The 26602-nt window shown below is 36.6% G+C and overlaps 1 protein-coding gene across 1 annotated transcript in view; it reads right to left on the bottom strand.

The window, feature by feature from the left end:
- Positions 1-26602, bottom strand: part of myo5aa (myosin VAa) — a 103576-nt gene that overhangs the window by 62054 nt on the left and 14920 nt on the right. Inside the window, exons 2-12 of the mRNA XM_081372883.1 lie at positions 24247-24357; positions 19871-20042; positions 19642-19786; positions 16167-16323; positions 14355-14498; positions 6594-6675; positions 3469-3576; positions 2298-2404; positions 1103-1368; positions 920-1001; positions 659-799 (exon numbers count right to left, since the gene is read on the bottom strand). Of these exons, the coding sequence (XP_081229009.1) occupies positions 659-799; positions 920-1001; positions 1103-1368; positions 2298-2404; positions 3469-3576; positions 6594-6675; positions 14355-14498; positions 16167-16323; positions 19642-19786; positions 19871-20042; positions 24247-24357 (1515 nt within the window). The remainder of the gene's footprint in view (positions 1-658; positions 800-919; positions 1002-1102; positions 1369-2297; positions 2405-3468; positions 3577-6593; positions 6676-14354; positions 14499-16166; positions 16324-19641; positions 19787-19870; positions 20043-24246; positions 24358-26602) is intronic.

Here is a 26602-nt window from a genome sequence, read left to right as displayed (position 1 = left end):
ACTTACAATGGAAGGCAAGGCAATTTGTGGGTTTGAAAGCACAAATGTGAAGTTTGTATGTTTGTTGAAGCACTTCCATAAATTCTTGTAAATCATCATGCATGCAATTAAATACTTTACTGGCATTACATGGTTACGACAGAAATATTAGGTTTAACCTTGCAAAGCAAAGTTTATAAGTGATTTTATTACTCTAGTCTCATATTCAACTTTCAAAACTGAGTGTGTTTATATGTACATTGCGTTGCCCCATAAACTTCATAGTACACTAAGTGAATTAGTGTAACTAAAATATTTGCTCTCTTCAAGTCAAAAATGTTTTCTGTGGTCGACAGATGCTGTTGATGAAGCTTAATTTGTATTGAATTCCAAAAAATCATAAATGTGTCACAAATATGCATCTATTAAAAAATCGTATAACATTCTACATTAAAAACATGTAGTTAAACAACAATTTTGTTAAATTGAATTATTAATTGTTGAATTTGCAAATATTTGTTTTGCAAATTGTCACATATTTATGAACACCTTGGATTTGCGTATGGATATTTTGAAACTTTTTTCAGATATTTTAATTCACGAAGCCAAAAGTTTATTAAAAAAAAAAAAAAAAAAAAAAAAATCAACATCTTAATTTACAATAAAACTGAATATGTACCTTGCACTCTTCGTCCAGCAGGTCCAGGACGCCCATCTTGGCCTCGATGAGGTTGATACACGGCTGATTATCATAGAAATCAATGAGAGTCCAGGGGATCTGCTCTTTCATGTACTCCTCCTGCTCCAACTTAAACACATGCTGCACACGAGAAGGCAGGAGGACAACAGGAGATACATTACAATAAATTAAGAGAATAATCATCAATCAAGCATGAACTCATGAGATATGGTGTCATGTGAAGTGTGTCAGAGGTCTCACCATGTTGAACTGTTGCTGTAGTTTCTCATTGGCATAATTAATACAGAACTGTTCAAAACTGTTGATTTCAAAAGTCTCAAACCTGGAAGAATAAAAACAAAACATCACAATTGACTTCTGTAACTCTAAACTGAACCAGTGTGGTCTGTTCTCAAATGTGTGTGTGGCTGTATGAACACGCACCCGTAAATGTCCAGGACTCCGATGAACGAGTGCTGCTTGACCGTAGAATGTAGCGATTTGTTCACATGGTCCACTATCCAGTTGAAGAGTTTGGCGTAGATATGTTTAGCGAGGGCATCGCGAGCATTTATGGCCTGTAGTTTGGGGACGGGCTTTATGTACGTCTCAGTTGCCGTCTTCAGCTTCTTATGACACAGCCAATGAGACATGTCTTGATACGTCACGCCCATCAATTCACAAAACACACTCAGGTGACCATTATTTGGCTGGACGGAAAAAAGAGAGAAAATTACATCATTACTTCACAATGAAACAAATTTTGGTCACACTTTATATGATGTGTCTTTAACCACTATGTGCTAAACTTTTTTTTTTTTATGCAAGTACAATGTATTTATGCTCATATTGTATTGCAAAATACTTTTGCTGCAATTAAGGTGGGATGCGGGTAAGGTTAGGGACAGGTTTGGTGGTATGGTTGGGTTTAAAGGTGGTTTAAGGGGTAAGGAAAGGATCAACAGTGTAATTATAGATGTATTTGCAGAAATTAATTACAGCTGTAATTACATTTTATAAATATATATTCATGTTTGAGAATTCAATGCACAATACGTGCATTGTATCATATGATTAAAGACACATTATATAAAGTGGGACCCAAATTAGTACAGCAATAACTCTGGGGTATTTAGTTAAAAATGACCCTGTATGTGTAAAAATGCAATAAATTGTAAAATCTTAAATTGATTCAATCATTTAACCATATATCTTTGATATTGTTGCAAAAACACAAACTGTATTATCGCACAGCTCTACAGTATACATATGCAGTATGTATATATATATATATATATATATATACACACACACACACTGATATATAAAAGTATATAAAGTGTACTTCATATAAAATTTCAACTGCCTGACTTTTTTTATTTTGTCACAAAATGTAACTCTATTATCTTCCAGCTCTAATATGCTAAATGGGACTATAATGCATGAAGATGTTAAGATCTTATAAACATTAACAGCATGATTTTCTGAAAAGCGCTACACAATAAAGTTTCTGTCATAAGATGCATTCCACAGTGTTGCACAGTTATTTGGTTTCTATTTTCGCCATATAGAGATAGTCCTGCCCACAGTGAAATCACATTGGTCCAAAATGCCACTTAAAAGTCAACATAAAACTCACTGGAATGATACTGCTGTCCGAGTCTCTATCCTTCACTTCCACGTTCCCCAGGTGCAAAATCGAAGCCAGAATCCGAAACAAGCCCATCTGATAGGACTCATTTACACCTGAAGAGAGACATCAACAAATGAACAATAGAAAAACACAAGATCTCATACAAAAACTCAATCAGTCTAATAAGCTATGTAGAAACTGTATAGCTCTGAAACCTACTTGAACTGCCTTCATTTCATATCTCGATTGAGTTAATGTTGCTGAGCTATTACAATGACATAATAAGAATTTTTAAAAATCCTAACAAAATAATTGGCCAGTCAATTTAAAAAAGAACATTTTTATTGATACTTTTGACATTGAATGAATAACATTTACTTGTTTATAACCCACGTTTCTCTGAGCTTGCACCACAATGCATTCTGGGACTGCCCAGTCCGCTATCAGGGGCGTCATGCACCTAGTTTTCAAAGATTCTGAGTCATGATAGTCAAGTGGTATATTATTATAGTATGCATAGTGGCTGGGTTCAAATCCTGATATAATATCAATTTTATTTTGAAACAAGCAAAACTGCAACTGATCTCGACTGCCAGTGATCACTCTGCAATTTCATGTATGGAAAACAGCGGTTTGACAGAAAAAAAACCCAACCCCAAGTAAAAATAACTATTACGGTTTATGATAAAACTTTACTTAACTTTTGATATATGATGAACTGAAGCAAGAACATACATTATTAACTCTTTATTAAAAACTATTCGGTGTTGTGTTGTCAAATTAATATTTTGACAATTTTGGACAGAATCGCCCAACCATCGACACACAAAAACTCCTTGGTTCTAAATGAGTATTATGTTCTATTTTGGCTTCAAAGCAGTAAATTTCACAAAAAGGTGACACCTTGGGGGCAATAATAATAAGTATTTTACTTATAAGTATAAGTAAAAAAAGTCCATAATCAAAATCCATTGGCTCAAAAATCTGAGGGAGCACATGCAGATCATAATACAAAAAATTACAATATAGCGCTTTTGGTGTACAGTAGTACATAGTAAAGCTCTATATAAAAGCCTCATTCATTCATTTATTCACTCAATCACTCACTCATAATCAGCCATTTACTTCCTCTATCACATCTCAACAACATGAGAAATGATTGAACTTTCAGTCTGACCTAGCAGTGTGAAGGCGTTCTTTGTGGTCGACATCTCCTTGGCATCATCTATTCCATCTATCACTGGGTTCCTGCCCTGTTTGGTGTAGTGAAAATTATCAGCCTTCCCTGTGGAGAAAGAAACACAAGCACAAACTTTTATTATATCACTCAAATAAAAAAAAGAAGTAGCAGTAGACTGAAGGATCTACCCCAAGGCTGGGTTATCATCAAACCCGTATGTTGATGTAAAATAATCAATCTTATGAACCAATACTTTCTTATGTTAGATATGTTCAAATCAAGGAGATAAAACTGTATAGTTAAAATAAAAAGACAACTGCAGCATGTATCAAACTAATTTGGCTCAAACATATGTACGGTAAAGTGATTTCTGTGCAGGGGATCAAATGAATTACTGAATCTATTTTCTAATTTGACGGTTATTTGAAACGTACCATCTGAACGTACTGATTAACCAAAATTAACTGGACATTTCAATTTAACCTGAAGAAGAGGTCACTGTGAGTGAAAATATGTTCGATCAGTTTGCTAGGTTCTAACCTAATATGATTCCCAAATGACTTGGTTCCTTTTAGTGAATCAAAATCACAACTTACAACTGCATCATGTTGTAAAAAAGACTCATCAAGCGTAGCGTTAGTTCTGGCAGGTCACGTCAGTCAAGCTCACATCAGCTGACTCTCAGCTGATCCACGTCTACCTATAGGAATGTGATGCCTACCACAGCATCCCTATATAAAAGGTCCATTCAGTATTATCAGCCGCTTTATTGCATTGCTCAGGAGCTAATTACCCTCCTCCATCCCAGCTCCTCCTCTCATCCAGTCAGGACTTGGCCTTTTGATATTCCTCTACGAATCAGACCTATTTTTCTTGAATTGCTGTACATTAAATTATTGAACATCAATGATATCTGCAATACTGCACTCCCTGCTCATACACATGCTAGGCTGCATGGAAGGGCAGGGAGTTCTTGACCAGAGCAGAACCATACAGCCAACCCAAACTATATGCTACTTGTCAATCATCTTTGACGATAGTGGTCCTGACAGAACTGAGAGTTACTGACTGGCTGGTTCATATGACAATGTTTAACATTACAGTAAACTAAAATGTATTTAGTTAAATATCAAACATTCATTTGGACACACTGTGCTCATCAAAAGAGCTTTAATTATCCAGGAAACTCCCCAACCATTAATAAATAGAAACTCTGTCATTAGTACTACACAGATTTGCATTAATAAAAACTATTCTCTTATTCACAGACACAGACCCTAAAACACAAAACCTTCTTCACAGATTTAAAGCACGATACACTGTTGCTTGGCAACAGAGACCTTATTGAGAGATTCACGCGCACACACACACACTCTCACATTAACGGGGCGTCAGCTGAGCAGGAAGTCAGCTGAGTAGGCAAACAGCAAGAGACAGAGCACAGAGCCAGCAGTGTGTGTGTGTGTGTGTGTGTGTGTGTGTGTGTGTGTGTGTGTGTGTGTGTGTGTGTGTGTGTGTGTGTGTGTGCGTGTGTGTGTGTGGGTGAAGCAAACAGAGATGATAGGGAGAGGTGTGTGTGGAACTGAACTACAGTAGCTCCAGTATTAATATGCGGCTGTGTTTGTGTTTGTGTTTGTGTGTGTGTGTGTGTGTGTGTGTGTGTGTGTGTGTGTGTGTGTGTGTGTATTTAGACAGCCCGCCTCTCAGTAGGACATCTCTGATAGCCGCTCTCCATGCTGTGTCAACACGAACACACTCTAATCAGACACGTTACCCACAAACGCACATTCACCTATTTAAATAGGGACATGCCGTAGACTTTTTAATTATGCATAATTATTTCCAGAGACTTCATAATTTTTTTTATATAAAAATTTATTATAAGTACATAAGATTAATATAGACGTATAGATTAACCCTATATACATTTTTTAATTATAATTTTTTTTAGGATTTAATCATCCAATTTTTAACATTCACTCTTTTACTCACCCTCATCTCATTCCAAACCCTTAAGATTTTGGTTCATCTTCAAAACACAAATTCTGATATTTTAATGAATCTTGCGAGGTTTCTGTCCCTCCACTGAAAGTCCAGATAAAACTTAGAAGATCCAAAAAGGTCATAAAACGAATTCATATGAATCGAGCAGTCTTGCTAAAGAGATACGGTCGCTTTATAAGATGAACAAAGGTAATTTAGGCATGTATTTGCATCTAAACAATGATCAACAACACACATCTAGAGCATTACATATGGTAAACATGGAAGCTCAAACGTACGTGCATGATACACAAGAACCGGTGACATGCACAAGCGTCTGTGTTTACCCTACTATGTGATGCTCTCAATGTATAAAAGCCTCAATTATATATTCTCATCATATAAAGCGTCCGTATCTTTTCACAAGTCTTAGATATAACCATATGGATGTATTTAACAACTTCTACGTTTTTTACCTGGACTTTCAATGAAGGGACAGAAACCTCTCATGTTTCATAAAAAATATCTTAATTTGTGTTTGGAAGATTAACCAAAGTCTTGTTAATGTAAATGAGTAAATGATTACATAATTAAAATTTAAGGCTGCACTATGTAACTTTAGGCCCTCTAGCAGTTAAAATAACAAAAAACTGTGGAACATTGTTTTGGATTTGGTTCGGCTCCACAATTTGGTTGATTGTGGTTTGATGGTTACGGGATACTATATTAGAGCAGACGGACAAATATATAATGTTTGTATGTTTATTTTGTTTTTACAACCAGTGAACCCTCTGAGGTTTTCCGATTTAAGTGATCCATAGTCAATTTTTATTGTTGATTGTGACAACAAACTTCCAGTTTCACGCTATAGACAGTCAAAAATGTGTACAGAAACAGCATGGTTAGGAAGATGGCTTTTTTGAACTCTATATTCTTTCTCTATATATAGTATTCTCTTTTAATATTTTAAAAAAATTATCAAAACAAGTTAAACTGTGTAGCTTTAATATTTATAAACATACAAGGACCCACCTCCCAACAATTCAATTACAGCTAAAATACTCCCATGAATGAGTAATCCTAATCTGAATAAAGAAATTCTCCTCTTGAATGAAATATGCTGGGTTATTTTGGCTCACCGAGTTTCAGGGCTTTAAACTCCGGGAGGTGAGCAGATGCACAGAGCTGATAGAAGATATGATAATTCCTCTCTTCATCCGCCTGGAGAACAAGGAACGCAAGAAAAACAAAAATAGCATATAAGATTATTTAAGATCAACAGTTGGTTCCATCTGCAGTATTTTATTGCGTCACAAGAAACCCAAACAGAATTTGTAGGACAGACGTTCAAAACAAATCCATTACTGCTCATGAAGCAGCATGTACTCAAAGTGGCACTATTATGTTTTTTCAAATATAACCTTTCATGCAGTGAGTAATGTAGCCGTTTGTGAATGTGAAAGGTCTGCAAAGTTTCAAAGACCAAAGTGCACGACGAATAAAGTTGTTGTCTCCTAAAAGAAAGAATCGATTCTGAACTTCCGAAATGAGTCATCAGCAACTCCAACCTATGGTCTTCATTGGCTGCCCGCGAGCAATGTCTACTTTGACCTGTCCTCAAACACTAGTTGTAGCTGAGGCCTGGAAGAGTTTGGTTTGTGTTGTTGACGTGTCGAGAAGATGCTGTTTTCAGCTAATCCACTTTGTATGTGCTTCAAAAGGATACGGACTCGTTTTGGAATTGATACAGTAAAACTGACGCCATCGTTTCTGGTCGTATCACTGTGAATATTCAGTGGCCCACTTAATGCAGATATAGTAATGGATGTTTAGTTTCTGTCATGTAAGTGGTAGACCAATCACAACAGACTGGGCCATCTGACCAATCAGAGCAGAGTAGGCTCTCAGAAAGGAGGGGTTTAGGTTATTCGAAAAAAACGTTTTCAGACATGTATAATATGAGAAAATCAAAGTGTTTTTTGAACTTTGATGCATGTAAACCTATAGTAGATGCCTCCAAAACAAAATTAGGAACCTTTTATACAGCATAATAGGGGAACTTTAGCATGTTTGAGAGGCCTTGAAGAACAAAACCTTTCTGGATTATTATATGATCATAAAGTATGTTAATTATGAATTGTGTTGGTGTTCATCAGAGATAGTAAACCTGACTTGTCAGCTTAATGTTCATGCTATCAGATCTATTTATGAATCGATATTCAGAGCTTTCAATTAGCACTAAGTAAACCAAATATCCATGAGCAAAATCACATTTCACTTTGGTTTTGAATTATATCTGTGATATTATGGACAGAATATGGATGGACAGAAACTTATATCATGCTAAATTTGTGATGACTACTGAACCATTATTTGAATGAGCTGCCCCTAAACACATGGTAGGTCCCAGTAAATGTGAACTCTTACTGTCTAAATGGGAAGTACCTGGCCAGAATAAGCTGTGGACAGCTGTGGATTAACTGTACCACAGGGGCCAGTTTGCATAAATATCAACTTAAGACTGTCAAGCAGCTAATTAGGGCTAATCAGTCTTACTTTTCGGATTCAAATTAGACAAATCTACATTTTATGTAACTGACTTAAAGTTATGAACAGTCTTGAAGAAAAAAATTTAGATGACGAAATTGTAAAACTAGTCTAAGCATTTTATGCAATCGGCCACAGACATCACCATGGTGATTCAAGACCGAACATTCTTAAAGGGATAGTTCACCCAAAAATGAGAATTGGCATTAATTACTCACCCTCATGTCATTCCAAACCCGTAAGACTTTTGTTCATCTTCCGAACACAAATCAAGATCTTTTTGATGAAATCTGAGAGCTTTTTGACAGGATACGTTTATAAAGAGATTGTAAAACAAATCCTTATGGATCGAGCAGTTTAGTCAAAATTTTCTGAAGAGACTCGATCGCTTTATATGATGAACAGATTGAATTTAGGCTTTTCACATAAAAACATTGATCAGCGAACAAACAGAAGCTCAAACAAACCTGCTTGACGTGCGAGAACAAACCTCTTGTGAAGCTCAAACGTGCTGCGTAACACACGAGAATGAACCTCATTGGCTCTCGCACATCAAGCGAACATGCTTGAGCTTCCATTAGCCATAAATGTGTGAGTTTATGAGTGAATAAAAGCCTAAATTCAGAAATTTTCAGTCTCTTCAGTAATTTTGGACTAAACCACTCAATTCATATGGATTAGTTTTACAATCTCTTTATGAACTTTTTGAAGTGTCAAAGTGGTAGTTGCGCAGCTGTCAATGGAGGGACAGAAATCGCTCAGATTTCATTCAGCTTCATTTGTTTTCTGAAGATGAACGAAAGTCTCAGGTTTGGAACGAAATGAAGGTGAGTAATTAATGACAGACTTTTCATTTTTGGGTGAACTATCCCTTAAACATTCCTTGTAACTGCTATTTTCTTCTTATATTCTAAATTGAGAATAAAGTTCAGAATAATTTCTTTCTTAAGAGTAATTTAATAACTAATATAAATCATTAACTCTCCATTAAATGCAATCTGCCTTTTTGCCCCACCAAACTAGACCATCAATATATGAAAACTTATGGGGAAAATAAAATATGCCTTTTTTTCCCCATTAGATTATAATTTGAATTACTGGGGCAATGATCAAAAGAAATCTGTAGACACAGGGCTCGCAAAATCGCTAGCCCGACGTCCCGGGGCTATTGTGTTTTCCAGTCGGGCAACCAAAATGCATAACCGGCCTGAATCTGAAATAGTATTCGCTTCAGTCTTGTTATAATCCGATTCAGCGCGTTCTTCATGTTCAATCCGCAGCGGCGCAGAGCAGAGCGAACGTCAGAAACAGAGGACAGGGTGTGTGTGTGTTCATCTGAGTCTCATTGGTCTGTCACTGCTCGTCAATGTCAGAATATTTGAGATGGCCAATCAAATCAAAGTAGGCGGGATTTATGTTCACAGAAGCTGCTGAGCGCGAATTTGAGTAGAGCGACTGACGCTTCAGTTTACGGTCAAGTGTGAGATAAAGTGTAGTAGCTAAACTAAACATTTCACATTTGACAGTTTTTTTTTAGGTCATAAATGTGAAACGAATGACAAAAATAATCAGGCAAACAAATATACTTTTGTCGAATTTCGCCATTTTGAACTGAAAATAGGCCTATGGCCTATGTGGAAAAAAACTTGCAGCGCCAAATACGCACGGGGACAACGATCGAGGTTCAGCTTCAAGAGATAGTGAGACACAGAAATATATCATGTAGTTTATCACATCACACGAAGTTCAAAACATTTAAATGCACATATCAAGAAGTAATTAATGTATATGAATCTTAGTTGATTATAGGTTTGAGCTGGTTTGGTTGCGGAGAGACGGAGACGCGCAGAGACGGCAATTAACGCGCTGTTTGATTTGTGATCATGCTGTGCTTATTCCATTCATTCGAGTATCATACTGTTCAAGACTTAAATCATTTAAATATGCATACAAAAATATGATATCATTTCGTAGAACATGTCTTTGATGTAGTAGCCTATTTGAGTTGATATTTGAGCCTACTCTTGCCAAGCTCGGATTTCTGAAAGATGCACGCAATTTCTGAAAGAAGCTAATTCTGAAAGACGGATCGTTTAATTTTTACTGTCAGTCATTATTGCATAGAGATTTTAGATAAGGTATTTGGCTTCGGGAACACCCCTTATCTAGTAAAAAAATTCTGGAGGATGACCCACCCACATTTTTTTTGCTTGCGACGCCCATGTGTAATGTAATTACATTTAGTTTATAAATTAGTTTACTGTCATTGTGAGGAGAAAAGAAACATTAACAAAATAGTTTTCATCATGTTAGGCACAAGATTAATAATAAATGTGTAAATGTTGAGAATTAATGTAAAACAATTCGTAGCCTTAAGTAAATTAAAAAAGTTCAGCTTTAAGAGGGGAAGAGACAGGGCAAGATGAGGAGACTGAGAGGAAAAGAAAGAGTGATGGATAAGAAGTGAGAGCAGGTATTGACAAATAATCTACTGCCCGCTGACGGTTGTAAAGCTATTGTAATCCAATTTTTTTGGCCTTCAAAACATCTTAAAATGCACAGATCAGATAAATCAGTTTTCCCTGAACCCCCCTAACTAGCCTACTTCACATTCGGGACCTCAGTGATGATAAAACCCTGCCATCTGCATGGTAATGAAACTAGTTAATAGTGAGCATTAGACCCTAAACTAAAGTGGTACCTTTTTTTTTATTTATTTTTTTATTATACCCTCATTGGGGGCTGAGCCACAGACACAGACTGTTTCATGTTCCATACTGGTCACACAAATTTCAGTTCAGTTAGAACCAGATGCATATTTGTATTGATGATTATAATTTGATTATTTTATATCCAATTGTTGATATTTGTGTTTTGAAAAAGTTTTTGATTCATGTTTTGACTCCTAACCAGTTTTCTACAATAAAAATTGTCTTTTTATTTGGGCTAGTAAAATTCATTTCGGGCTACCAAAATCTGAAGAGTGCCTGCCCGAAGGGCTACCAGCGATTTTGAAATTTTGTGAGCCCTGAGACAAATATCCCTTTTTAAATAAAATTCTGTTTACCACCTACTACAGTTGATAATACAGTGTTAATTGTGCCAGGCAAAAAGCTCTGACTAATATATACCTATCAAAACCTAATTTATCTAGAAATAAGGAGCATTCATGCTGAAAAGAAGGGTAATTATTTAAATTAAATACACGCATGACACAATACCAGCACAGATTGCAGGTGGTTAGTGAATAAGACGCAGGTTTTTGTGATGAAATACCACACACAAAAACGGTGCAACCCATTACTGTCACAGTAATGCATGTTAAGCATGAACAAGCTTGCAAAATACCATTAAATTTACATACTCGCATAAGTACATTTCTGGTCAAACTCTGCATCTGACAATCACACATACTTAACTCATCTGGAATTCCCCTAAGCACAACAGCAGTCTCTGTGAGTATATTATATAACACTGAACAGACATGTTTAACTCCATTATCCTCATTCCTGTCAGCTTTAATCATTCTGGGCCTCCCAGAAGGAGAAAAGGCCTCTGAATTCCAAACATGTTTCTCACACCTGGGCCAGATTGAGTCATTTATATAGGCCTGATCAATTTTGGGGTCCATAATACTGTTGCAACCTTGAATGACAGACTTTATTGAATTTTATCTTTTAGATGTGGGCAAGCGAAAGACCAAAACTATGGCTGTGTCTGAAATCGTTCCCTTTACCCTTACATGGTGCACTATTTGATAATTATGCATCACTTTTTACACAGACACTAAAAAGTAAAATAAATTTGATTCAACAATCAATTCATTAATCAAATTTATTTAATAATCAACACACAAAACCATGTTGTATATAAAAATCTAAAATTGCACAATATATTTTTTTAATGATGTATTACTTCAATGAAATTGAAATATTTTGATATTTAGTTTATCCATGTCGTGTGCACAATATAGACACTGAAACAGTCAAAACACGCCATCAGAAAAGCATCACTTAAACCTCACTGTATCAGTCTATGATTTCCGCCCAAACCTCAAAAAATCATTTTCTGCCAAATATTATCAGTTGCAGAAATGTTGGTGCATAACTATGGGGACGGCCATTTGTAGTGGTGTCCAAAAACCAGTGGACGAGTGAACTCATGCATCCCATAATCTCCAGCACACTCAGTGTCTGAATTTGCTCGCTTTTTTTCATTCATTCAGTGTACCATATTAATATTAGTAATGTAGTGAATAATGAATAAGCGGTATAGGGGACGATTTCGGATACAGCCTATATTTGCTCAATGAACAGCTTTCTTTTAAAACCTAGTGAGCTGCCTTGTTGTCTACTGTTTACATAGGCAGCTACCTTGCAAGGCAGCATCCATAGGTGACTCTTCATAACCATTAAAAAAACATTCCTCACTTAAAGCTCAACAAAGACTCGACTCACAATTTATTCCAAATAAGTGTGAAATTAGCATCTTAGCTAACAAAATTATGTGATACTCCAAGCATACAAAGCCCTCAGCACATAGAAATATTAAAACACTCCATCTTAAATTTGATTTAACTGTATTTATCAATACTTTTTAGCACTGCCTGACATAATATTTTAAATGACATTTTTCTCGCTTTATCCACGATTTTGGAATTAATTTTTTAGCTAATCGCAGTACATTCTGGAATTTGGCCAGATAAAGCTATCGAAGAAGGCAGCATAATATTAGCTTATAGCTCACTAGGGCTTGGAGTCCTGAAAGTGCAGAAAGACATAGGAGCCTTCAAGAAATGAAAATCGTACTGTGAATTAAATCCCTGAGGTAACTGAGAGGAGCTAAAATTAGATCTGCCATAAGCAGGAAGTGCGGTGTGCTTCAGAGGGAGTGTACACAGACAGTGCTCCTGTCTGTGTACACTGTCTTAGGCCATTGTTCAAAGCAGTTTCAATTTAGTTATAGCACAAAATACACATGAATGAACACCAGAAGGAATGTTGAAAGATCCAGTACAGCTTACTGAAATGTATCATGTCTCATGTAATCGCTCAATTAGTGTTTCAACCGTGGAAAGGTGTCGATGAAACAGCTTGTAAACAAATATGTCACTTAACATTACATTTACCTCAGAAAAGCCATTCAATGTCTATAGCTGGATAGTTGGTTGGAACTCTAGAAAGGAGTATTTTGCTAAATATGTGCAATATAACATATTTTTTATATGTTTACATGTTCTTTAATATCGAATGTATGTTTGAATCCCTTCGTCAAGTTTTTATGACAGCCACCGTTTAAGTATTTATATTTCAAAACACAAAGTGGAGTAGAAACATAAATATGTCATTAAAAAGTTATATAATAAAGTTGTTGATGTGCAATTCAAACATTTGTATACAAATCAGTTGTTAATTTTAACCTTTAATATTATAGTAATGTTGGAAAACAGCATGACTCGTATGTCCCCATCTATTCATGCAAATGTAAAAAATCAAATTGAGTATCTGATATGTCTGGGATACACACTTCTTTTTTACATAATAAAAACCATTAGAAAGACTCAAAAGCGCACAAACAGAGTTAATCTCTGGATCACTAAGTGTTTGATAACATCTGGTGGTAATTCTGAAATACAGCAGGCTTTTAGTTTAAGACTCCAACGAAGAAACCACACATTCATTCAGTATTCCAAAGGAAAAAAAAAAATTGGCATGGAAAATCACATATGAGGGCAATGAGAGAAATCAACATTTCCATCTGAGAGGCCCAGATTTCCATGCTCTTTCCACTACCATCTAGATTGATTTTTAAACATTCATATAATCATACCTTTGTTAAACGGATTTGTTTTGCTTCAGTAAAGTTCTGGGATGACCATGGCACTCTTTTAGAGTATAAAACCTTTATTATTTCATGGCTACACAAAAAAACAAAAACTTCCCTGCGCATTTTGGCACATGCAAAAATGTGACTGATTCAGAAATTGTCATGTTTATGACATCACAGCCATCACTACATTGACATTTGACCACCCAGATTTTTACATTATATTTATATACTGTTTAATTCCATATTTTATGCCAAAGGCACTATTACTCTTTTCATCAGCAAGGTTAGCCAATCCTGACATAGGTCAAGTCTTGAAAGTACAGTTGCAAAGAGGCTGTTTAATTCTAAATGCCAAAGAGAGGGTGGAAAATGGTCTTGATAAATAATATTTTATGCTCAATAAATATTTGATTTAAGATTGTGGACCTTTTGGGCCAAAATAAGATGCTGAGAAGGTTTAAAATATGTGTAGTTTAAGATATAAAGACCAAAGTGACAGAATGTCATTCATACTCGACCCTCACCTGAAATACGACGCGTGATTTCTCCAATAGATATGTCCTCATGTTCGCACCGATGATGTGATACCTCTTATCAAAGCCGATCTCAATGTATTTCCCAAATCGACTGCTATTGTCATTCCTGGTGGTCTTGGCGTTACCGATGGACTAGAGATGAGAACAGAAAAGACATCAGCTTGAGTGGAAGTACTGGACTGACCTGGGGGTTTCTTTATTGTTTCAGTTAGAAGAGAACAGGATTAAAAGTTTAAGGAGCACACAGAAAGGTTATTGATTAAAAAACAGAGTGACAGGAAGATCATGTGTGTGGGAGACGACAGCAGGTCAGGAGGTTTGATACTGCCTCCCCCACAGAGCAGAAATCTGCTGAGGAACTGTCAAAATCAGAATCAGCAAGCAACTGAGCTTCTGGAAGAACAACGTGTTTATAGGGCACAAATTCATTAAACCTGACCCCCCAAAAAATAACCAAGCTTAGATCATGTGTTTTTAAGGTGGTTTTTACACTGGGTTTTTACCAGTTTATATCAATGTGTTATTTAGCTCTGAACAACGGTATGTATCATCAATGTGAGTACTAGAGTTAATGCCTGTAGCTAGGCTTAACCAATAGCATGAGTTTGAGGGTGGGGCTACCTGTCTGCATGTCCAATGGTAGATTGGGGAAGTATGGGGGGGGGGATGTATAAATACTTTTACAAACTCTTTTTAAGGCTGTACAAAAATCAATGCTGATGCAAAAGGCATGGGAGAGTCGAATCTCAATTTTCAAGAACTGACGAATATGTAAAAGTAAGGTATTTGGGGTAAAAAGTGCACCTATTGTTAAAGGCTATGGCTAAAGCCACTATAACTGACGTGATAAATAACTGGCTGACTTTTCCCATTGTTTACATAATAGTAACATTAAATTGTTTCAAATAGCATTGTTTCTACCTTTGAGACAAACATCATATCTATAATGAAATTGTTAGATTAAAAATTTTCATATAATGAAACATCATATTTACTGTTATTGTAAAGCCATCAAAATTATTATTTTTTCTTTCAAAAAAAAAATCTATTGTGCATTTTTTCATTCAAAACTTGTTTTGAACAAGTATTAACTTAGATCATACGGGGAAAAAAAATACTTTAGCAATGTAAAAATCCTATTGTGTTTCTTTTTTTTTTTTTTTTTTTTTTTTTTTTAAGGGAACCAGTGTGATGCTAACTTCCGAGGCTGGGTTACAAAAATGCATCACAGTATCTGTGAATAATTGGAATTTTGAATTTGGCCAAAACAAGGTATCATAATATGCTTTATTTTTCATAATTATAATAATTTTATGTAATTATTCCACGTAACGTTTGGAACAGCCTTCATGTTTGGAGTTCCCATGATGCTTTTACATGCCAAAATGTATATGGAGGTAGCTAGTGTCTGAAACATAGTGATTTGTTTTACGTATGTTTTACGTATGTTGAAGAAATGTGAGTTGAGGACAGCAGAGAAGGTCATGTGAGCTTTATGCTAACACTAACTTTACTCTAATACACATGAGAGCACTCAAATACACACACTCTCTCTCTACTGCTGTACTGAGTGAAATGAGCCCTGGGGAGATGAAGAGCATGCAGTGAAGAGCAGATATAATGCTCTGAACAAGACTCATATTTAGCCAGTGAACAGCTTTTAGTCTCCCAGCCCAAGGGTTTTGGCTCTCTGAGATATAAAAGTCTGTATTATTAAAGACCTTCATGAAAACAAACAGCCAGAGTCTCAGCACTGATTCCAGAATGACGCACTAATCTAGTGATGCAGGAAAAACTCACCTCCATGATGGGGTTGGATGCCAGAACTTTCTCCTCTACGTTGGCTTCACTGGCAGAGCCGCTGACCGTGGCAAAGTAACGCATGGCGTATTTTGCAGAAACAGTTTTCCCTGCTCCAGATTCTCCACTCACAATGATGGACTGATTCCTCTCATCCCTGAATGATGCAAAAATGAAAGAACAAGTTCAAATAGATTTTTTTTTTTGAAGAAGAAAATGTGCTGTTGTGAGTGGTTACTAGTGTCGCTAGGACACTTAATATTCAACAACAGTACTGATCTTCTTGCATTGACACCATTATATGAGAACTGAACTGAGCTGGACATCACTGATTTCTCCAGAGCGGCTAAATTAACTAAACTTTTTTGCAACAAAAATCAACCATTACTGAACTTACTTAAAGGGATAGTTCACTTTGAAAAAAAATGTTGGTATGTTTTAGCTTACCTCAAGGGCATCCAAGATGTAGGTGTCTTCTTTTCCGCAGTAGTTTCAATTTTGATATTTTTAGGCCAAACCGTTCTGGCTACGGTTTCGTTCCAATGAACTGCAGTAGCCAAGGCGACGTCTAGTGTATATATCTATACCCGCCCGCGCCCTCAGATCATTTGGACGCGGCTGTGTTCAAGAGGTAACAACGGTATAAATACTGTTCGTTTTCTCACACAAACCGCTCGTTTCGTGTCTTAGGCCATCAATGTGTACTTACGATGGGGAATTGTTTAATTTGGACGATGTGGAATTGTTTTAATTTTGACTCTGTGCTTGCTCTTTGAGACAGTGACCATAGACCTGCATTATATGACTGACAGACAAGAACGGTTTGGCCTAAAAATATCAAAATTGAAACTACTGTGGAAAAAAGACACCTACATCTTGGATGCCCTTGAGGTAAGCTAAAACATACCAAAATTTTATTTCAAAGTGAACTATCCCTTTAAGCTGGACTACAATGCTATTTTCTTCTAGATCTGCAGTGCAGCTGAAACAAACTTTGTTGCATTATTTTCATGTTATCACTGTAAAGCTGCCTTTATACAATCTGTATTATAAATAAAGGTGACTTGACTTGGCTAGGTACCAGGGTGCTTACACACTAGAGTTTACACATTAAGAATGCTGAAAATCGATTGATTTGTATTGGTGTATAATGGTGTATTGCAAAGACAAAGATGAAAAACACAAGGCTCTGAGAAAATGACGCTCCATCATGTGAAAACTGAGAAAACTGTAGCTTTTGCTGCAACACTGGCATCCACTGATCAATGAACCTTTCAGACAGACAGGTTCAGTAGTGCACACCATTGCAGCTGCAGTGAGAAGGAACAAGAGACCCAAGAAAACGAGCGAGCGAAACATAACCTTGGCTGGTCTATTTTTGGCTGGTCTGCAGTGAGCAACATCCTGACCTACAAACCTTCCCTTTAGATTGAGCAGTATAGCAAATACTAACACAGCCAAGTATTACACACTCTATGCAAATATGAATACTTGGCTGATGCAATGTAAGTGCAGATCCCCTGTACCTAAAAGGATAGTTCATCCAAAAATGAAAAGACTGTCATTTTATCACCCTCATGTCCTAACCTGTATGACTTTCTTCTGTGAAAAAAGAACTTATTCTGAAAAAAGTTAATTTAGTCAGTGGGGTATAACGTTGTTTGGACCCCAACATGCTTCAAAACATCACCTTTTTAAGTTTAAGTTTAAAACATGAAGGTGAGTAATATAATGACCAAATTAAAATTTTTGGGTTAAGTGAAAAATCCCTTTAATGCGTGTGTTTGCATTTCTAAGGCACAAGGCATTTAGTAACAAGCCACAGTACTCCTCAAGTCAAGTCACCTTAATTTATATAACGCTTTTTACAATACAGATTGTCCCAAAGCAGCTTTACAGAGAGCTTTACATACTCAAGGGAGCAATAGTTATCTTCAAATGTCTGTGCGCTATTTGAAGGTAATGCGTTATTAATGGCCTGACATATTACTTCAAACCAAATCGAAGAATGAGCAGGTGTGACATCATTCAAACTTAAACTGGCCAAAATGAAGTTCGCTTTGAGTTTTTGTCGGTGGTTCAGAACTGTCCAGATAACTTTGCGTTGGCTAGCACCTTAGATCTGAAATTGGTCCAAGACAAATACGTAACAGGTAGGTGTACTCTGGGGCTCCACCTTTTGTGTGCTTGTGTGTGTGTGTGTGTGTGTGTGTGTGCATGTGTGTGTGTGTGTGCGTGTAAAGCTCCTGTCAAAGTTATTTCAATAGGAATTCACATTATTGGGAATTTGCATAAGGGTAATATATTTTCCCATGCAGATTTCGCATCAGCTTCAGCTGGTCATGTAAGTTTGCTGTGTTGACCAATAGAAAGCTGCTTGGTTGACTTCTGTTTGAACTTCATAATACATAAGTTTTGTCCATGAAATTCGTCTGCAATTTAAAAAACAATAAAGTTTTGTAACAATAAAGCCATTTAACTTTACTTAACTTGAACGGCATGGTGAATATCAGAAAAATATCCATCTCTCTAAGATCAGATGCTTTCTCAACTGTACTTTTCACATCATTCTTGTTGTGTGTTTGGTGTGTTATTGGCCCTGTTAACACCTGGTATTAAGATGGGTTTTGGTTGATCGGATCACAAGTTGACGACTCTAAATACAGGTGTAAATGGGGTCTAAAGCGTTTTGAGCTTGTCCACTTCCAACCACTTCCAGAGGTAGTCGAAAACGCATTAGACCGGATTGCTTTCGTAGTGTAGACGCTCATGTGGTCGAATGTGTTTGAACAACCACAAAAGACGCCTACTCTCTGCCTACTGACCTAATGCGTAAACATTATGGGAAGTGCGCTAGCCAGACGAGATTTAAAATGTCGGCTGAAGTACCAAGTTTGGTTAGAAGTTGAAAAACAAACCAAGCACAATGTTCTCTCACCATTCCTGATTTCTAACACACACTCACCGCGTTTGGCATGGTCCTGTGGCTGTAAGAGCAATAACGAAAGCTGATGCTCTCTGTATGTTTTTCCGTCGTCTCCTTTCGCATTCATATGCAAATTACACAAGCTTATTTTGTCCATTAGATCGAAAGATCAAAAAAAAAAAAAATAGACCGTAGTCTAATAGACCCGCCCATAGACCCTCCCCTCAAAGAAATCCAGACAGAAGTGGTTGAAAGTGGACAAAAGAGAAACACCAGGTGAAAACGTGTGTGTCTTCCTCGCCTACGCATTTTATGCATCTTAATACCAGGTGCAAACAGGGCCATTTAGAAAATAGTGTGCAGCACATATTTACATATTCATCTAAACACTGCTCCCATCAACATGGGCGGTCATGTATTTCAAATTTGTTATTATCCCTGCCCTGAAAAAAGAACAAAACAGAACTTCACCATGAGTATATCAGGGCCTTTATTCAGGTAACTATCAACCAACGATAGTTTAACTAACTTAAACTTGCTCAGCCCCACCTGGCCATCTGTTTGTAAGCCTCTTCTGCCACTGCGAAGATGTGAGGGTCCATGTCGCCCATATTCTGCCCGCTGTACGCATTAATGATGTCGGATCCATAGATGGGAAGCGTCTCATATGGGTTTATAGCAACCAACACAATACCTGGGTCAAACGATAAAAGACAATTGAGCTCAATAATTCTAGGCACATTAAATGTGTGTATGTCTTGTGTATGTGTGTGTTTACCGCAGTAAGTGTAGATGAGTTTGGAATCAGTGAAGCGCACTTTCAGGTTGTGTAACACAGCAGGCTCGTGAAGGTAGCTGAGAGCCGTCAGGTCATTTTCTCCCACCAGGATATCTGGGTTACGCAGATGTGGCAAGTTGTTCGTCTTGGGGTCCAATTTGTACTCCAATTCCTGAATAACACAATTCACAGCACACCAAATTATATGAAGTTGTGTTTTGAAGGGAACCGTCATACATCTTCTGAAGTCAAACAATGGTTTTCTGTGAGGAACAGGCTGAAAAACTGACTCATTCACGTTTCAGGATATTCAAATCTGATTAGTTGCAATTGGCTGCACGCCACAGTAGAATTTGACATCTGACATTACTGAATTCTGAGGCATCAGGATAATACAGGCTAAAATTAATGGATAGATCACCCCAAAATGTCATCTGTCATGTGTTCACCCTCATGTCCTTCCAAACCTAGGCTATATGAATTTCTTTCTACTGTGGAGCATCAAAAAAGACATTCTGAAGAATGTTGGTAATCATGCCGTTTTTGGTTATCATTAACTTCCATTGTATGAAAAAACAAATATTGAGACTGAGAAAAATAAAGGTTTTGATCGACATGAGGGAGCCAAATTATGACTTTTCATTTTGGGTGAACTATCCCTTCAAGAGCTATCGCTTACGGAATTTTTTTTTTATTAAATGAAGACTCACACAAAGCTATCGTATGACTTCAGTATGACATACTTGTAATAGAGCAAAGTCACATGTTTTTGTCCTTTTTGAAGCTGGACAGTTAATATTCACTTGCATTATATGGAAAAGATCTGTCTCAACAATCTGCAAAACATCTTTTGTGTCCCACTGAAGATTTTTTTTGTTGATTTTGAACATCACCAGGGCTGGAATAGGCAAATGCTAGAGTCGCCACCCATCTGTAGGAGCGACCACACTGAAGATTGTAGGTGTGTTCAACTTGAAGCTAAATACTGTACCACAAGAGTGTTTCGAAAGCATATTGAGCCGTATGCTCTCTAATCGCTCTTGTAATACTTTGATGTCATACACCGATCTGTCTGCGCAGAGCCGCTTCAAGTCGAACACACCAACAAACTTCACCTGATTGAGACTGATGGACGAATTTATGACACATGATACATTAGCATTAGTATGCCATAGATAGCCTAGAAGCCCTCTGGTGCCCAAGGAAGAAGAAGAGAAAAGGAAGAAAAAGGGGATAAACACAGAGGTAATGTGATGTTTTGAATGAACATTTTATCAAATCGCATAGTAGTTAGACAATAACGTTGGTTATTTTGAAAAAGCTAGCTATCTAGCTAGAGATAACGTCAGTTATTTTACCTTAAAATATAAACATTTTGTGTAGAATTCACTTTTAAAAAGATCTACATTTCTCAGTTTCATTCATAGTGATAACATGAAAAAAGATTGCTGCCATCTACTAGAAAACAAACACTCTTAAAATTAATTTTGAAAAATAAACCGAATGTTAGAGAAGAGCTCAATGAATATTTGTTTTGTGCATGAATTAAGGATGTCAAGTTACACAAATTGACGGTATGTTGCCAAAGAGTACTCACGAAGACGAAATAACAAGAGAGCAGTCTTTAATTCAAATAATACAGAAAAACAGGCTAGCAACACATTACCAACATGATGTTCAGACAGGACAAAGAACTCAGGAAACATGGGACTATAAATACTAAACCAAACGAGGACTAATGAACTAATTAACAAGGGACAGGTGAATGAGATGAATCAAAGAAACACATGGGAAAACTGGGTCTACTGAAAATGAGCAAAAAGAAGGTGAACACAAAGACAAAACATAACTCTGACATCTACTGCAGTGGCAACAGTCTGTGCAAATGCTGCTCAAAACTCCATGATCCTCACCAAATGAATGAGGGGTTTTTAGTCTAAAAAAAGGGCTAGTGGGATTGTAAAATGAGTCGATGTGATTATTAAATAATTAATTTAATTAAATGATCAATCAAATATAACGACTAATACAGATGCCTGCTATTCAGAATGTGTAACTCCTGTTGTGGACGCGCTCTTCCTGGAACAAGTCAAGTCAAGTCAAGTCAACTTTATTTATATAGCGCTTTTCACAATACAGATTGTATCAAAGCAGCTTCACAGTATTAAATAAAATAGTACATCAGTGTTTGTTTCTGGTGTAAAACATCCACGTTTGGTAATGCTGATCAATAGCACTGTTGAATCGATTAATCAAATTAAGCATCCCCAACTGAGCAAGCCAAAGGCAACAGTGGCAAGGAACCGAAAAACTCCATCAGGTGACCTAATGGAGAAAATATCTAATATCTGAACAACGCGCTAAAACTAAACCCAAAGAATTAACAACGTTTCATTACAATATTGTTCTCTTTATAATGTTATGTAATATGACATTCCCAATCATAGTTATTATTAGTCGTGCATTGCTGTTTGAGCTGCGCACGCTGAAGCTGAAGACGATCACCGGCGCGGTTAACCAACCACGTTCATTTTTAACCAAATGCATCCTATATGATGCATCAGATATTTACATGCCTACACAAAATAAACACAATATTACAACTACATTTGCACAAAACAAAAGGCTAAAGGCGAATGCACACACAAACTTATAGTCATGAAAGTGTAACTCCTTAACGTAAAATGGTCCCGTCCCAAACATAACTCCGGCGCGCTCGCTTAATTTTTCCTCGTGTCTGCTTTACGAGTTTTGCAGTTGAGCAGCACACATGTGCATGACCTTGCTTAATCGGCGATCGATAAGTTTTAGCGATTAAGTTATGATCGTCGATTAATCGTTAGCATCCCTAGCATGAATGCTAGAACGAATTACTTGTGTTTAGGCTATAATGTGGCTTAGGTGCTATTTTTGTAATTTTACAATTATCAGCTTTTTTTTAATCATATAATGTAACACCTAATGGTCACATACACTCCAGTATTTATGCAGTTTCTGTGTGAGTGTATGAACAATGATCAGTGGTGGAATTCATTGGCTGTGATGCAAGGGGAACCAGGTAAAAACTTGCCTAGGGTAGTAACTTGGTCAGGGCCAAACCTGAACAACATGAAGGTAAGTAATAAAATTGCCATTTCTTTAACTCATACTGTAGTTGTCTGAATCGTCAATTAGAGAAAATTTTAGTAATGAATTGACTAAATGAATCGGTGCAATAAGGTAATAAAGCCATCAATATAATAATCCACATTAATATAAATTACAAGGACTATTAAAATATAACCACCGCTACTTTAACTTCTACAGAGATCACTTATGTGAGAGTTAAGACTCATGTAGACCCGGAGCCATTGTTTAAACTTTAAAGGAATATTCATGGTTATTTTGTGCATAAAATGGACCAAAAGTGTAACTGACATGGAAAAAGTACAATAAATAAATAAATTGTGGACATGAGAAGCATGCAACACTGTAGAAATTTCAAAACTAAAGTGTGATATTCGGATAAAGAAATGGTGTGACCATCGGACAATTAAATGCTCATTGGGTCACGATCACAAAAACAGGTTGAGAAGAAAAGATGCAAAGACACATACCTAATAATTATGCACATCTAAATATGAGGTCTTCTGTCATCAATCTCCAATAATTTATTACATTTAATCTTAATAGTAATTATTACAATTGATGTGGTAACTAGTAGTTACTAATTAACTAACTAATAGAGTAACTAATAATTATGCATACACTGTAATTCTTTGTTTGTTTGTTTTTTGAGCTGTTTAGTTATCTACATTTAAGTTAAGTGGAACTACTTTTTCAAAGTATTATTACATTATTACTGACATTTTTCCAGAATTTGTTTCATGTAAAAACACAGCGCTTCACAGATCATGTAATATCAGGTGTATTCCATGCCCCTTTCTGGAACACACTGAAATAAAACAAAAGTGGTTTTACTTTTTGCATTTGGCAGATGAATTTGAATTTGACAGATTGAATTTTTTTTTATTTTTTTTTATTTTTTTTTACATTGTTATTGAGATAAAAGTTAGTTGAAAGATAACTTTGCTCTGACAGGGTTGATAAGTTATATCATTCTATATCAGTCTCATATTAACAAATGTAAAGTTTAAATGTTATCATTATAATTTATTATGGTTAATTCTGTATGCTTGACTACTAGGACTCTGTTAATGCATTAACTATAAGTGCAATTCCCATTCCCATAACACAAAGGTTGGAGGATGAATCCCTTGGACAAATCCCAAGAAAATTAAAGTACTCCAGTAAATCCAATGTACTGTGAGCAATGTTCACACAAATAATCTGATGAGGCTTATAAACACTCATTACTCAAATATACACACACTGACCTTTCCATCCTCTAGCAGTAGTTGCAGTACTCCGTCTCCTTGTCTGTAGTCCTTGGTGAGCTCTGCTGACCTCCACACCTCCTCTACATCCGGGATCCAGACCCGGGCATACTGTACAGAGAAAATTATCAGTTAATATCACTCGCCTACACAATGTTCCTTAAATATTGCTCTTTATTTGGTTGTTTCAACACACATATTTGAAAGCATTGTGATTAATGATTAGAGAAAGTGTGAAAAACAGATTCAAACATTTAATCACATGCAACAGGAACTCAAAATCAGGCAAAAGAGACCCAGAACCAGCAACATTACATCTTGCAATTATGCTATTTTAAAGGGTCCTAATTTTGTTTTAAAGGTCTCCTATAATAAGTTTACATGCATCTAATGTGCATCTTTACTTTTCTCATTATATACACTGTACATCACCTCATTTCTCAAAGAGTCTGAAAACGTTAGTTCGAAGATTCAGTCTCTTTAAACCCCTCCTTTCCACGAGCCTACTCTGCTCTGATTGGTCTGTTGTGATTGGTCTAGCTTACAACGCTTGTCGGAAACAAAATGCATATTATCATATCTGAATTTCAGCTCCGGAGGCTTCCTCAGCACAGGTCAAAGCAGACATCATTCGCGGGCAGCCAATGAAGACCATGGGCTGGCATTAGGCAAACTTGTTACATTGTTAAGTAGGTATGTTACAGGATGTGAGACTGGAATCGATTCTTTCTTTTAGGAGACAATGGGCCCTATTTTAACGATCTAAGCATATGGTCTAAAACGCAAGTGCAGTTAGGGCGTGTCCAAATCCACTTTTGCTAGTTTAACGATGGGATAAATGGTTGGCGCGCGCAGCGCATGGTCTAAAAGGGTTGTCTCTATTCTCTTAATGAGTAATGGGTGTGTTTTGGTCTTTACGTGCAATAAACCAATCAGAGTCTCATCACCCATTCATTTTAAAAGCCAGTTGCGCTTGCGCCATGGCGGATTCGCTATTTACATGGCAGAATTTGACAGAATTGGAAAGACCGAACGCGTCTCCAGAGCGCAAACGGATCTGCTCGTGCGCGAGGTTAAAGCACTCAATCAGACCATCTACGGGACAAGCCAGATTCCACCATATCTTTATTTACATTTACATTTATTCGTTTAGCAGACGCTTTTATCCAAAGCGACTTACAAATGAGAACAATAGAAGCAGTTAAACTAACAGTAGGACAACAATATGCAAGGACAACTTTATGTACACAAAAATAATCTTTTACATTGTAATCATTTTATTTTTAATATTTGGCATGTTTGTGTGCTGCTGTGCCTCCCTGTGTGTTTAATAAGCAGTGTACGCGCGTTGTGGACCCGCCTATAGGCGCACATTACTAACGCGCTCTTTAAATACTTTAGACCAGGTTTCAGTTGGTCAATGGCGCAGTCTATTTCAGTTGCCTCAAAATAGCAATGCGCCATCAATGCGCCTGAACACCTTGTTTTCAGACCAGCACGCCCATGGGCGCACAGATGGGTGCAAATGCATGTGCTATTTAAACAACATGGCGCAGGACGTGAAAATGATAACTGCGTCGGGCTAAACCAAGCAAAAAACACTTGCGTCGCGCATGGTGCTGCATTGCGTCAGCTGTATGATAGGGCCCAATAACTTTATTTGTCGTGCACTTTGACTTTTAAAACTTTCCAGACCTTTTACATTTACAAACTGTCTTATTTCCAGTTCAAAAATCTACAAATATCCAGATGCATTTACTAGACAAGTAAAATGACAAGATATTATTATGTTTTGTTTTCTGAGAAAAAAAATCTAAATTAAGTGAGTTTTTGCCAAAAACAAGCAAAATTATCTGCCAATGTTGGGGTAAGAAAAATAATCTTAATTCAAAGGAAACCAGATTATTTAAGATTATTTTTCTTACCCGATTGGCAGACAAGTTTGCTTGTTTTAAGCAAAAACTCACTTCATTTTGATTTCCTCCGAGAAAACAAAATATGCTAATCCTACGACATTTTATTTTAAGATATTTGACATCAGAATTTTAAGATATTTGGCCTGGAAACAAGACAAAAATACTAAGTAAGAAAGCTTTTTTGCACTGTATTACATGCAGCATGAAAGGTAATGTTTGAAAAAACATAAAGGGGCACTTTAATATAAATTTGAAATTTTAAAGAACCATGTCATCCCATACAACATTTTTCATGCAGTGCTGAATATTTATTGTTTTAAATATAGATAGCTTAAAATTTGAATCAGCTGTCCTCCTGCCTGATCTGCCTCATCACTAAATCATAATTGCAACCATAATAAAAGAGACAGCATGAATGCAGTCATGACAACAGTAGGCAA

The sequence above is a fragment of the Scardinius erythrophthalmus genome (genome assembly GCF_964197995.2).
Source record: "Scardinius erythrophthalmus genome assembly, chromosome: 8".
Classification (NCBI taxonomy): Eukaryota; Metazoa; Chordata; class Actinopteri; order Cypriniformes; family Leuciscidae; genus Scardinius; species Scardinius erythrophthalmus.
This window is presented reverse-complemented; position numbering and strand designations above follow the sequence as displayed.